The sequence below is a fragment of the Amia ocellicauda genome, chromosome 22, assembly GCF_036373705.1.
Source record: "Amia ocellicauda isolate fAmiCal2 chromosome 22, fAmiCal2.hap1, whole genome shotgun sequence".
Classification (NCBI taxonomy): Eukaryota; Metazoa; Chordata; class Actinopteri; order Amiiformes; family Amiidae; genus Amia; species Amia ocellicauda.
The window spans coordinates 9,177,188-9,192,702 of NC_089871.1; the positions used below are offsets into that span (position 1 = coordinate 9,177,188).

At 41.4% G+C, this 15,515-nt stretch overlaps 1 protein-coding gene across 1 annotated transcript in view; it reads left to right on the forward strand.

Annotated features, from left to right (window-relative positions):
- blmh (bleomycin hydrolase) overlaps positions 1–9,881 on the forward strand; it is a 26,753-nt gene extending 16,872 nt beyond the window's left edge. The window contains exon 12 of the mRNA XM_066695311.1: positions 9,563–9,881. Within this exon, the coding sequence (XP_066551408.1) occupies positions 9,563–9,711 (149 nt within the window). The 3' untranslated portion in view covers positions 9,712–9,881. The remainder of the gene's footprint in view (positions 1–9,562) is intronic.
- The last annotated feature ends 5,634 nt before the right edge of the window (positions 9,882–15,515 follow it).

Below are 15,515 nucleotides of genomic sequence, written 5' to 3' on the forward strand. Positions count from 1 at the left end.
CTACGGCTCAGGATCACTTGGCAACTCCAGAGCTAACCTGTGGTAGATTTTTTTTATTGAAGGGATTCCATGAGTTTTATATAGTTGTTTTGTGTCTAATTTTGGTGTGTAAATCTATCTCTCAGTTTGCCTTCGCTGTGAATGATTGAAATATGGCACCTGAATATTGTCCTTAGGCCAAGCATCCTATATAATGGATGTTTTCGAATTTAACAAAATGCAAATTACAGATGCCACATTGATTCAGAGAAATGTATATTGCTGCAACTTCAACTTCTATAGCGATATAGAGAGCTATATCAGTGAAACTTTGTTGAGCTCTGTTCACCCTAACAAGGAGCAGAAACAACAATGCAGTGCAGAAGTCACATAAAACGAACTTCACAAAAGCAGGCTGAATACTTAGTTTTATTTTGTACTTGTATTTAGTTTGACTTGATGTGTTTTATGATTGTTCAAGTTGGTTAGCTGTCCGTTGTAAACAATGGAGTCATTGTCTGCATTAAGTGTATCTGTGCCTAACTTCCTTTTACACACCGCAGTCTGCCTGTGGACCAAAGTTTGACAATAGCACTCTGCACTGTATAGGAAAGCTTTTAATTTTTTTCTTTCTTATACAGTTTTGGGTTCAGAGCATTTGTTTGACAGGTTGTGTGAGTGTATGTGTAAACTCTTTGCTCAGACAGAATGTATGTGTAAAGGACTGTATTTTTATTTTTTCCCAGGGGATGCAAGCATTTGTTTTAATCCCGGGTTGTGTAGTTCAGCTTTAAGTAAAAGCAGCAGGGGAACAGAGAATTTACCCCCTCCCCCACCCTCGGATTACTTACATTTCATGCAATGCAATAAGGCTGCAGCTTCTTAATTGTATAACAATCGACTAGTGTGTCAATGTAACGCTGGGGTGTATCTGCTATGTGTCAAAGTTTGTCACAAGGAACAATGCCATTCAAGATTGAATAACAAGAAATGAAAAGCGTTGAACAGGCTTTTTATTCATTTACTTACAAATCAAACTACTTTCTACTTACTAAACAAGAAGATCTGGAGGATTAGCGGTAGGAGTGTGTTACAGTCCACCAAACTCAGATATTCAGAAAGATGCTGCATTGTACAGTGTAATCAGGACTGCATGTAGCAAGGATGTGGCTGTTATAATGGGGGATTTCAATTTCCCAAACTTAGATTGGGAAAGCCCAGTGGGGACTACAGAAGCAGAAATAGAAATGGTTGAGATGGTAAATGACTGCTTTCTAACTCAATTTGTCAGGGAACCAACCAGAGAGAGCACATGTATTGACTTGATCTTTTCAAATGACCAAGATAGAGTCAGGGGGACAGTAGTTAGAGAACCAATGGCAAATTGTGATCACAATATGGTTAGCTTTGAGGCATTCTTTCAAAAAACAAGGACCAAGTCTAAAACAATGGTCTACAATTTTAGAAAAGCAAACCTTGAAGGTATGAGACGGCACTTAGAAGAGGTAGACTGGAGCACATTGGATACAGAGACAGTTGAAAATGGATGGGTATATTTTAAGAATATACTACTTGAGGCTCAGGAGCAATTTGTACCAAAACTTAGCAAATTGAGGACCAAAAAACATTGGCCAAAATGGTTTAATAGAGGTATGCAAAAAAATATCAAGAGAATGAAAATGTTGTATAGCGCATACAAAAGGGATGGTGACGAAACAAAATACATAGAATATGTTGAGCTGCAAAGAGATCTTAAGAAAGGGATCAGGAAAGAAAAGAGGGAAATAGAAAGAAACATAGCTCTTGGAGCTAAAACCAATGCAAAGAGCTTTTTTCAATATTACAACAGCAAGCGGTCAATAAAGGAGGAAGTGAAACAGATAAAGGGCAAAAATGGAGGTATCTTGGCAAATATTCTAAATGAGTATTTCACAGAGGTTTTTACAAAAGAAAAAACAGATGACATGCCATAGGTTGACAATCAGTCCAGTCAAACCCTAAGAGAGATCAGGATAAATGAGGAGGAGGTACTAAAGGGACTAGCAGAATTAAAAACAAACAAATCACCTGGGCCAGATGGGATATTTCCAACAGTACTTAAAGAAATGAGGGAAATTATTTATAGGCCGCTAACTCAATTATTCCAAATGACACTTAGAACAGGGGATGTGCCAACTGACTGGAAGACGGCAAATGTCAAACCAATCCACAAGAAAGGGGACAAAACTGAGCCAGGAAATTACAGACCAATCAGTCTCGCCTGCATCACCTGTAAAATGTTGGAAAAAATTATTAGACAGAAAATAGAGGAGCATCTCAATGAAAACCATATTCTTGGAGATAGTCAACATGGGTTTAGACGAGGTAGATCATGTCTTACTAATTTATTAGAATTTTTTGAACATGCAACTGCAGCTGTAGATCATGTGAAAGCATATGATATGATATACTTAGATTTCCAAAAAGCTTTTGATAAGGTTCCACACCAAAGACTGGTCCTCAAATTGGAAGCTGTAGGCATTCAGGGTAATGTAAGCAGATGGATTAAGAACTGGTTGATGTCTAGGAAACAGAGGGTGTCGATTAGAGGAGTCGCTTCTAACTGGAGTGAGGTTGTTAGTGGAGTTCCACAGGGATCAGTACTAGGGCCTTTGCTTTTTCTAATCTATATTAATGATCTGGACTCTGGGATAGTTAGCAAACTTGTCCAATTTGCAGATGATACTAAAATAGGTGGCTCAGCAGATACAATTTTGGCAGCACAGGCTATTCAGAGGGACTTGGATAATATTCAGTTGTGGTCTGACACCTGGCAAATGAAATTCAATGTGGACAAGTGCAAGGTAATACATGCAGGTAACAAAAATGTCCACTATAATTACACTATGGGAGGTACAGATCTAGATGAAGTAACGCATGAGAAAGACCTAGGAGTCTATGTGGACTCCTCACTTTCTCCATCCAAACAATGTGGGGAAGCAATAAAAAAGGCAAACACAATGTTAGGGTATATTGTCAAAAGTGTAGAATTGAGCACAAGGGCAGTGATGTTCAGACTGTACAGTGCACTAGTTAGAGCTCATCTGGATACTGTGGACAGTTCTGGGCTCCACACTTCAAGAAAGATATCACTGCTCTAGAGGCAGTTCAGAGGAGAGCAAAAAGACTTATTCCAGGTCTGAAGGGAATGTCCTACTGAGAGACTGAGGAACTGAACCTTTTCACCCTGGAACAGAGGAGACTACGTGGGGACTTGATCCAAGTCTTCAAAATCATGAAAGGCATCGACCACATCAAACCAGAGGAGCTTTTCCAGATCAGCAGGGACACACGCACCCGGGGACACAAATGGAAATTTGGCTTCAAGGCATTCAAAACTGAAAACAGGAGACACTTAACACAGAGAGTCACAATCTGAACAAACTCCCCAGCGATGTGGTAGAAGCTGAAAGTTTGGGAACATTTAAAAATAGACTGGATAGGATCCTTGGATCACTTAGATATTAATGAACACCAAACGAGCACGATGGGTCGAATGGCCTCCTCTCGTTTGTAAACTTTCTTATGTTCTTATGTTCTTAAACTCTCCCCCCCGATATTTACTGTAGTTACTATTTTAAAGAATACATCCATAAATACATTCAATTCATCTGACTTGGCAACATCATTGTTTCAGGGAAATCTCTTCTTGGGAATACATGACTATGTATACTGTTCAAATCCCTTTTACAACAGCTGTATGTGTGTATTAGTGAACATGTGTTATACTGTATATAATACGCAGTCCTGTAAACGCAAAATCTTTTTGCGTATTTTCACCGATTCTCAGATATGCAGCCAAGACCGAACTTCACCTCTGTGAAAGAGAAACGTGCAATACAAATTTAGCTTTATTTAGATTGTCACTCACTATTCAAACTGAATTTGCAGTACAGATGTGTTTTCTCCCATATACAGTTTGTTTACCTTGTGGCCAGCTGTTGAAGTCTGAGATTCTACCATGCATTCTCCTAGCTAATAGTGCACACTAATTATACTGCAATTTACTCCCTCAGCCCCTTCCCCCTCTCTCATGTGGTCCAATTCTTCTTCCTTTCTTTGCCACTTTGTTCCCCTGTTGCCTTTTCCACTTTTCCTGACAGTTCGTAAGCAACGTTAAATAGGCTGTTTTCCTTTGCAACTGAAATGTATTTGTAAACATTCAACACCTTAAGTGCATTTCAAGAATTGTAACTTCCCCACTTGCTTCACATTTTCCAGCCCCAGTGCAGTGAAGACAATGGTAGCAAAGTCAAGTACATAAAGTGCTGTGTATCTCAAGACATTTGCCAGAAGTCAGACCGTTTTAACCGAAGGAAAGCAAAACTCACTCTGTGGGTACTTTCTCGGCCAACTCCCCTGCTGTATTTGCAGTCAAACTGGCTGGTGTGTTTTCCTTTAAACTACTGCTTTGAACTCGTGCCTTTATATACGTTCAGCAAGACATCAATTAATTGAGTTTTTAGTGAAGCCATGAGGCTGAAACCGTAGTCTTGGGGTGCCAAGTAAAAAATGTGGCTGCCAGCATCACACACTGACTGGCCAGTTCATCATTTCCCATTTTTGTGTTTTTCCCCTCCATTCAGATTAGAAATCATTGTTTCAACAAGTGCTCCATAATTCACCTCCTAGCCTGACCGTGTTAATCATGACATAATGGCAAGAACATTTGGTTAGTATATTGTAAACACATGTTGTGCATATTCAGGGTCAGTTAATTGTCATGCACGGTGCTTCATCAGTACAGGAACCTTTCAGCGGGGGAATATAAATATTGCATTCCCGTCACAGTTGTGATCCACGAAGCTGTTCACAGTGACGTAAGTCTTCGGAAATGCCAGTGCTTTTTCTCCTTATTTTTGTTTGTAACTTGGTTGCCTTCAACAAATGGACAAAGATGTCTGTCCAGAGCCATGTCAAAGCAATAAAATGAAATTTGCTGCACAGCTCCCTGTTCCTCGCCTCTCCTACAGATGTGAGTGACAAAACCCCTGATGTTGAGCAGAACATCTGCAAATTACAAACAGTCTTGCGTGAGCGTGAAGAGAAGCAAGAGAGTTTTGTGATCTCGGAGCTCTTATGTATGATGATATATACACTGCACTCTGCACTCTGGTTTCTGTCCTTGTCAGCTTTGATTTGCCTGCTGCTGTGATGCTCCTACTGCTACTGCTGCCTTGCTGTATTGAACAGTGCTCTGCCAGAACAAAATGAGCGTATGTCCCATGTAGGTAACACAGCACATCTATTGGGGCAGTTGGCGTGAGTGGGATCTTAAATATCCCAAACTGCCATGTTTTGGGTCAAGGAATTTGTTTGCTATGTGTGGCGCTCTATACCATTAAACAACAAATTTCCACACCATTTTATGCTCTATTTCTCAGCTGTAAGAAAGTAATCATCAATAAAACCTTCAATCCAGTTAAATGTTCAGTGACGTTTTCAGGCACCCTGAATATATAGTGTGTATATATAATTTCAGTAAACTCTTTAAATATACAGCATTAAGCAGCATTGTAGACCTCATGGAACCCCGTTTACATCAGATGAGAAATCCCCCTCCCCCCGCCTCAAGGTTTTCAGCAGTGAGAATTAATGGATGGGAGTTGGCACTAGAGAATGTGCACCAAGCGAGTCACGAACTGCCTGCTTGCTCGGTGGCTCGACTGTGTTTTGGCTGCTGACAGATTGCTGGGTTATCAGGGTGGCAGGGTGTTGACATGCTCAAGGAGCACTGGGAGGCTCCTCTTCCCAGTACAACAATGGCCAGGAGGAGCTGCTGAGAGAGGAGGGTGGGGGGCATGATTGAGCCTGCTGTGCGTGAGAGAGAGAAGCCAGGCCTGACCCTAAATCACCCAGGGACCCCGCCACCCAGGGCAATGAGATTTCCTAATTTAGTCTATGGGCCGTTTGGTTTCTTAGTACTGGATCAACCCCAGCACCACATAGGCCAGTTAATATCTGGTGTTAATATCATCAGCATTCTTAGCTTTTAAGTCTTTGAGACTTAACCTGTAAGTACGAATCGTGGCCTTGAAAGACTGAAAACCAAACGAACGCAGACGAAATTGACACCATCCAGGTGAAGCTTCTGCTTCATTGGCTGTTCCACACCCCCACCACTCTTGGGGTACGGTTGTTTTTCAATTGTGATATCCGGGCTTGGTTTCAGTGGCTGGATTCACATACACGTTATTTTGATGAGTTTGTGATGTAGCACACCGATTCCCCCATTATAAAGTGAAAGAGCATTTCTCGGACTGTGCTTTCCCACACTTAAAATTGCTTTTAAAAACTGTTTAACCTGTTGCAGGAATCACTGATTTTGTTGTTGTTTGTATAATTAATATATTTATTGGCAAACGACCTTGTCAAGGATGACTTGCATCAACCAAATACAGTGCGATACAGTACAGTAGTGAGATGGTCTTAAAGTCACAATGGTACAATATGTTTTACATACGGATCATCATGGCTGTCCAAAAACACAGTAGTTTGTCAATAGTCAAGATCCCGTTTACCTGGCTTAATCTCGTTTTAGTGCCCATCTCAAAAGCTGTACCCTCCCTAGCTTTCATTTCTTACTGGAATTCTGTACTGTAGCTCCATTTTCCTTTGTACCATTCATATTCTAAGACTTACATAAAAATGCTATCAGCGTCCCATTGAGCGTTTTGAGTACTTGAATCGAAACTCGGTTCAAGACTGAGAGAGATGACAGTTCTTTAACCTGACCTGCTCTGTGCATGGGCTATTGATACCAGGATATTAGTTCCTACTAAATAAACCTGTATAGGAAACCCAAAACCTGAAAGAAATCATACTTCCGTACAAAGCCCTGCCATGTAAGGGTTTGAGTATGGCCAAGGAAGCCAGGAGTTAATTTCTCTTCGTTTACAGAGGGAGCACAAGAGAAGCCTATGGTAAGATCTCTCATTAACACCTCGTCCTGACTTGAGCTCCGTGGGTCTGGCCTCTGAAGAATAACATTTATTGCTGGCGTGTTTGCAGAAAGCAGACAATCTCTCTTGTATTGCTGCCGAAAGCCTTTGATCTGGGGTATTAATAGTGGCTCCTGTTTGGTCAAGAGGACGGTAAATGTGTTCCTCAGAATGAAGCGCACAGTGTAAGCGACTTTAATAGATGGTAGAAAAAATATATGAAGTATTGAAGCATCACACATCTATAGTATATTAAAATGTATGTATTTGTTCTGTATGGGTACACGTACAAACGCATGCCTTTTTAAACCCCCAGTTCATTTTGCTGCTTTGATTGTCAGTCTGTCTTGGTGGGGGCTCGCCTGCTTCTCCCAACCATCAGATCCCGCACTCTCGGCCTGTCCGCACCTTGCACTCAAGCACTCATTCTGGGCTTTCAGAAAAGAAACAGAGAAAAAAGCACAACGATTAGGCAAGGCCCCTGTTTAAACAGTGTGAGACAATGGGAGGGAAACATGTTTGCGCACATTGGCTGAGCTGTGCGTGTTTGTAGAGTGGTGACTGATTGCTTTGCATGATAATAGAACACAGCCTTGATTGAGGAGATGTGCACACCAACACGGGAGCAACTCCTAATTTCAGTCGTACCGCTTCGTCCATTTTCTTCCTACTTTATGTCAGGGAGCCTTTTCCCTTAAAATCCTAGTCTTTCCATTACCTAATTGACGCCTTGTTGCACGTCAGAATGTATTCAGCCAGACCTCCTCCTATTTTCAAAAAAGCCTGTCGATGTAACGTTTCTCAATTATGTGCTTTAGTGCTTGGCGTAAATGAAAAACTGCAGACACCAGTGGTCTCCCAGGACTGGAAAGCCAAGCTCTCTTTTGCCACAATGTGCCTTCTCAGTTTTCCTATAGGAAGATTTAGTTTATACCTGGAACTGTGGTTCTCCAAAAAGGGCGCCCTCAGACCCTACCCCTGTTGGTCCATGGGAAATAACAAAAAGAGCAGCAGGGTACAAATATCCACAATGTTCCCTCCATTCATGAATAAATAATGGTACGTGCTCTTTTCCTAAACACTTCTAAAACATTTCTCAAAGCTCATTCCAGTCCACAGAGATTGGCTGCAATAGTCAATCGCTCAACGGATACCAAGTGGTAGAAAAACTAAATTCATTCGGAACCCCCACTGCATTTTGAATGATTTAAGATGCCATTTAAACATAAATAAAAAGGGAACCGGTTTGGAGCCAAAACGTGATTTAGTGGAGTGCAGAAGGCCGGGCCTGTGTGGATCCCGCAGGCTGTATGAAGCTCGACTGTTTCGAAGCTCAGTTGCGTTAGAGGGTCACACAGCTCTGTGCCTCAGTGTCTCTGTTATTCTCTGCTGTAAGGATTTTTTGCAAGGGCATCAGCGTGAGAAGGCAGATGTATCATTAGTCCTGCCAAGTGCACAACAGACACGTTTTTGTGTCTTTAGAAAGCTCTTTGTCTACGTAGTACTCATCTCCTGACTGCACTATGGGTTTAACATGTCATCCTTTAAACCTGGTGTAAAGTTGGAATTTCAGCATCTTCTCTACCCGGTCTGAACGCTGCTCTGGGGGGAAAAACACTAAAACAATACTGCAATAATTTGGAGTCTTCAAGTTCTATGTCAAACATTGGAAAGACTTGTTAGAGTTGAGATATATATATATATATATATATATATATATATATATATATATATATATATATATATATATATATATATATATATATATATATATATTTTTTTTTTTTTTTTTAAGAAATCCACTTGAAAGTTTTGAGATGAAAGAGGCCACTGTATCATAAAGCAGATTTCCATCTCTTCATGTCCCGCCCTGCTGGCTGATCTCCCACTCTCCGTGTCATTTACTGACAAGTGTGTTTGATTTGCAGTTAATAAAAGCCATGAAGTGCCTTTGACGGCGGGAATTTCCTTATTGAAAGCTGCATATCAGTACTAGAACGTGCAGTGTGGGAACACAGCGCAGATAGTGGGCAATTTGCCAGCATAAGTTTATCGCAGCCTTCAAAGTCTGTAGAGGTTTGCCACTCCCTCTCGATTCCTCACAAAACATTGATTGGGGGAGTCGTGTATGTGTGTGTGGATACCAATGTAGTCGGGGAGAAGGTAGCTATCATATTAGGTGATTTCCCCCCCCACCCCTTCCCATTATTGAGGGGAATTGTAGTGGCTCCTGGGGTCATAAGTTATCCCCATGCGGGAACAAGGTCCCAGCAAAGTGCAGTGCTGTGTTGGTAGCAGACTCTTTAGAGGACAGGAAGGTGCTGTGGGACGATTCAGGCAGTGAGGTTTTATTATTTTCTTTACTGCCATAGACTTGGCAGAAGGAACAGAAACGCAGTTGGAATTGAATTTAAGATACTGGAATCAACACGACCACATAATTGTTCTAAAAAAAAAAGTTATGGAACAACTTCATCCAACGTTCTAAATTTACTGAAGAGTTTAACCCTAAGTGTGTCATCTACTTCGTGTCATCTTATTATTCGTTGAGTTTCATTTATGCCACTGATCACCTCTCTCCCTCTCTCTTTCTCTCCTCTCAGGGTACTTGATCATGACAGATGAGTGGTTCTCCGAATACGTCTACGAGGTAGTCGTGGACAAGAAGTACATCTCCCCCGAGGTGCTGGAAGTGATGAAACAAAAACCTGTGGTGCTTCCTGCTTGGGACCCAATGGGAGCCCTTGCATAATCATGGAAACGGAAGGCTGTTGCCCTCCCTCCGCTCCCTCGACCCATCCCCCGCCACGCCTCCACTCCTCCCCTCTCCGCGCCTCTCTGTTTTTACAATGCCCATTTAGCACCCATAGACTCCAGAATTTGTGTTCTAGAAAATAAAATCCTTTTTTTTTTTTTACTGGATCAAGTGGTAATGCTGTTTTCATTCCTGGCCTCATGGGCTCTCAGACGGATTTGGAAGGAATATTGTTTGGACTCCGCTTCCAGTAAAGTGGCTCATGTCACTTGGGAGTATCAATTGGCAGAATAAATAGAATCGCACTGTTTTATAGACACATGTGACCAGGACAACACAGTGAGACACATGAGACCAAAGTTTGAAAACTGATTTATTTACATGAAAGAGGAGAAAGCAAGCTTTGAAATTAAGTATAAAACATTGTTCTAATTTATTCCATCCCCGAGATATGGCTGTCCAAATCTGCCTAGGTCTGGCGTTCCTTGTTGCTTACAAGCACACTCGTAAGTAGATGATGTAGACCGAAGTTGAGACCGATGTTGAAGCAGAAGCGCCCCTATTCGAAGCCATCATGGAAATTCGTAAAAAGTTATTAGAGAGTAGAGAGAGGATTTAAATACAAGCGTTGACTGCAGAATGAAGCTCCGAGGTCCCTCCAACGCTGCTCAGTGCATGCTCATTTCCTTCCTTCCTCATTTCCTTTTCTGTATTTATGGCAGCTCCTGTGTGCAGCGTTTGACTCATTTTGGGTGTCAAGTCATATACTTGACTGGAAACGTGATCCACTGGTCAGCTGAAATTCAGCGTTGTCTTCTAAACCGGTCCCTCCTTAATTGACGATATGCCTTGTCTGCCCACTGGTGCTACACAATAGGCTTCCCCACGGAGCCAGCTTGTGTTGGGGCAGGTAACGCACATCGCTTCATTGTTTTAAGCTGCTGTCATCGCAGATTTTGCCGAGCCTGTCAGCAAAGTAATTTCCCAGTAACTGTCTTATCGGCTTACGCACGCAGGTGAGGGTTATTGATGTTTTCAGAGCAAATAACAATGAGAGAAAAATGGCCTTGTAGTCGATGCAGCCCGGGTAGCGCAAACGGAACTTACGGTTTGGATTTGCGCCCGAGAACCTGGGTTATGGCTGCGTGGCGAGGGTTACACCGGGTTACAAAAACAAGACAGAAGTGCATGTGTGTTGCCAGGGCTTTTTACATAACTTAGATGAAAGGCAGGATATTCCATTTATTTCCACCAGATTTTCCCTCTCGTCCTTCAGGGCCATTAAAAGCACATCAACATCTAGCTGTGTGAGTGACTTGAAGGGACATTAAGAACAGGAACTGCTTTCTCACTTAACACTTAGCCCAAAAGCACACGTTTCCTTTCTAATAAAATCAAGCCTGCAGCACAGCTCTCTGACCTTAACTTTGAAAACATTCAGTTTAAGTTCTAGTACCAAGGGAGTATTATATATATAATCTGCCTGCGACTCTGTGGTGTAGGCAATGTGCTATTGAACTTTATCACAGTTGCTGTAGGAATTTAATGTATGTATTCCACGTTTATGCATATGGATTACAACCAGTGTTAAATTACCTATTGGAAATCCAAGTCATGCGTATGAGCTATAATAGACTAATAGAAAGAGGTAGATTTCCACACGGTGTGAGAATGATGTACTGTATGGTGTTGCCAACCTGGCAGACAGACACTCTTTGGAGCAGCAGACAAACAGGTAAGAATAGATCATTAGTGTTGGACGTGTTAAGAATCACTCTTTCTGAGGATACATTTGTGAATTTACCGCAGAGTCATGACATAAAGGGCAACAAAGAATAGAAAATGCCCACTAAACATTTTCTTTCTTGTGTGTATAGCTAGGAGTTGTAAGTAGGTTGCTGGTGTTGAAAAGTGTTAATAATTCAATCAACCAGTCTCCAGTCTTTTCAGTTTTGTAACACTAAAAGCTTACTTGGCTTCACCTTCACAGAGGAGGAAGGGAATGTGTGCTACCCTCCTCTGTGCTCTCTAGCTATTATAGTTCTGTATAGTTATTGATAGGGAGAAATGTACTCCCTACTAGAATACTGTGCAGCTGACCCAACAAGGTAACCGATGAACAATTAACACCATATTCCAACTGATAGGGAGAAATTTACTTTCTCGATAGATAGGCGGACAAGGAACACTCAGGGCTCTATTTAATTGGAATACCAAAGTAGTTCATTCAGTTTTAACGAAGCGCTCCGGAGACGGGCAGACTCTACAGTTTTTCTAAAGAACATACTATCATATAGAAGATTACACCCTTGTTTGCCAAGAAACTATATGACGTCAATGACTACTAAGGTATATTGTTCCTGGCCTATAAATTCCCCTCACCTAAAGGAGGGGTGGGGTATGAGAATATAGATAAGAAAAACAAATCCCAGAGAGACGCGGAGCTTGGCACAGAGACTTACTGCAGTACCATCTCCAACTCAATCAATCAGTCTAAGGGAAATGCTGCCACAGTGAAGGTTGAGAGAAGAGGGGAGGGGAGACCCTTTAGGAGCGTTTGTGCTGTTGTTACGGGTATAGGAAGCGGGGGCAGGCCAGGCCAGGGCACACACTGGCTCCACCGTGGCGCCCAGCTTCTAGACTTGTCATCCTCTTCCCTGTCTGGGGCAGTGTGGGCAGAAGTTAATTGAACAGGAGTAAATCTGCAGAACTGCAGAGCTTTAGTACTATGGCCCCCTGGTTTTGAGTGTTGTTTCTTTAATTTAATTTCAATAAGGGGTCTGTTTAAATGTCGTTCTTTATTTACTCAATCGTACCTTTTAAAACCAATAATTACAATTCTCTGCCTTCTAGTCATAGGTACTGGCCTGCCTTTATTCTTTAGCATCCAGCATATTCATGGAATCGGTCAGCTAAAACTGCAGAGAAAAGTTTCAATAGGCAGGTTTAACCTGGGTTGGTGTGCCAGTGCGAACAGATCTCTAGAGGTGAGCTGAGTCTGGCAGTTGCATACAGGCGGGCAAATTGAGTCCTGGTCACCACACAAGCAAGACACAGCTGCTCTAGAGAAAGTCAGTCAGCCAGTCTAACTCCAGCTGAGGGCAATGTTGCCTCTGACAGGTTAGGGAATTGAATGTTTCTCCGTTTAGCCTGGAACAGGGAAGATTGCTTTGGGACTTAATTTGTGGCTTCTGAATCACAAGAGTTATCGACCAGTCCACCCAGAGCAACCTCCTTCAAGATCAGCAATGGCATAAGGACCTGGGGACACATGAAAACTGAGCTGTAAAAGGCATCAAGGTTCAGGGTTGTGGACTTCAGTCTCCAGTTGTATTTCGAGCTGTTGCATGATCTCCAATATCAGGGGTGGCCAACGTCCTGAGTGTTTCACAGGTCTCCCTAAATCATCAACGGGCTCAATTAAGCAGTCCACACAATTTGAATAAATCAGAAATCTGTCCTAGACACAGCGACAGAACAGCTTTGCCATTTACGCCCTGGTTTGCTTTGAAAGCAATTATCGTTAAATATTGTGACCTGAAAACAAGAAAATGTCTATTCACTTTATTCATGGTGTGATGAAGCAAGTGAGAGGGCTGCTAGAATGACAACTTTTACACCCTGACGCTCTCAAGGAAAACATTACAAACTGAAATTCTAACACAAGTTCTCAAAAATCTTCAAGCGATGACAAAACATTTGTTATCAGTGACAATAAATATACGCACTGTGCAAATTTAGAAGCACGGTGACCGACCTGAGCATGTTTCCTCACCCACGTGTTGAAGATCGCTGGCCGAGAGAGATCGGAAAATCTGGACTCATTATCCTTTGGCACATGGGAAAAAATACCAGACGCTTGCGGAAAAAAATCGATTGCTGTCTTCCATCAGCCTGCTCTGTCATTATGGCCTCTTTGCATGGTTTTCCATGAACCGAGTATAATTTATTTTACCCCATTAAAAGATTTTTAAAAGCTTCTGATTAGATCATCTGGGGCTGTGACTTTTTGTTCTTTCATTCCGCTCTCTGTTTAGCCCTCGAGGATTTAACAAACTTGGTCTCCTCCCGGGCCAGTCTTCCCTCCGATTTAGAGGTCTATTCTGTAAAGTGGAGACCAAAAACACGCACCCCCTTCTGTCTCATTCTGCTTTGATCATGTGTGGCCGTGGATGTGTATTTTGCTTGCTTTATTTCCCCTGTATTACTCACTGATTGATTCCCCCCATGGATGTCCATCCCTTTGCCACAACACTTATAACAGCGTCAGACTTTGATCTTTTAGTGCGTTTAGTATTTATGTACATATATATATATATATATATATATATATATATTTTTTTTTTTTTTATTGCACATTTTTTGTTCAATTGAGAGTGCAGTATTCTGTCTGTTCTTGCAACCCAGACTGAAGAAAACCCTTACTTGTGAGTACATGTATTTTGCGGTTCATCCAGCTGGTTTTCTGTCAAAGGCAATATTGTTTTTTGGGGGATATTTTTGTTGTTTCTTTGCAATCTCCTGTGCAGAGCCGTTTCCTCACCAGCGAGAGATGAACTTATTATCACTGTATCTCACTTTTGCCAAAAATGGATTATCTCCGTTCCGGAAAGCTCCAGAATGCAAAACCAAAAAAACAAGCAAACTGAACACAACCTACATCCTACATAATTTATTGCTTCTTAGTTGTTCTGACAAATGCTTTGTTAAAACAACCAAAAGATAATTCAATTTATTGGCCGTGTGAAATTCAGTTGGGCGTTTTGTTTGGGATATTAAGTTAAATAACAAGGTGACTTACATGATTAAACAATCACTAAGATCAGTCTTCTCCATACACAATGCCTAACCGCTTTACTATAAAAATAATTGTAATCTACACTTTACAGGGAATAAAATGAAGATGTGGGAGGATGAGAATGGTCTACAGGTGTGATTCAAACATCTCATCTTGAAGAGGCGTAGATATGCGAGTAGGATGCCAGCTGTGGGCCCCCCAATGTTGTGTGAGAATGTGAGTGGAAAGGCTGCAGATGTTCTTTAGGTAAGAAGGTAATATGGGTATAGAAAAAATCCCTATATATATTATATCTATATATATATATATATATATTAGAAAACTATTTATAAGTATGTTGGTATATTCTCCTATTTGTAATGTAATTGAAATGGATGCAGTCCAGGAAATGCAATTGGGAACAGGCTGAAGAAAAGTAACAAAGTAAAGGTGAAATGAACTGTGCTGCAAAGTAACAAAATAAATTAGCAATGTCCCAGTCTTGACGAAAATTATCCTGGAAAAACAAACCCATGTCAACAGAATGGAGTGAGCTCACCCAGCAGAAGTCCAGTGAAAACAGCAGTGAATATGGAGGAGATTGATTGGAAAAACTGAGAGCGTTGCAATGGTCTTGGGGAATAATCCAGAAATGATGAGTGGAGATGAAGGCAGCAGTTGTGAGGAAAGTCCAAAACAAGCCAACACACAAACTGTAAAACAGCAATCAACAGGATGTCCCACAAGACAAAACAATAAACAACAGTGCTAATAGAAACATAAAACAAAGTAAGCGATAGAAATAGGAAGAATTGTCACCCCAGCTATGACTGCCCTATATACACTCACCTAAAGGATTATTAGGAACACCTGTTCAATTTCTCATTAATGCAATTATCTAACCAACCAATCACATGGCAGTTGCTTCAATGCATTTAGGGGTGTGGTCCTGGTCAAGACAATCTCCTGAACTCCAAACTGAATGTCTGAATGGGAAAGAAAGGTGATTTAAGCAATTTTGAGC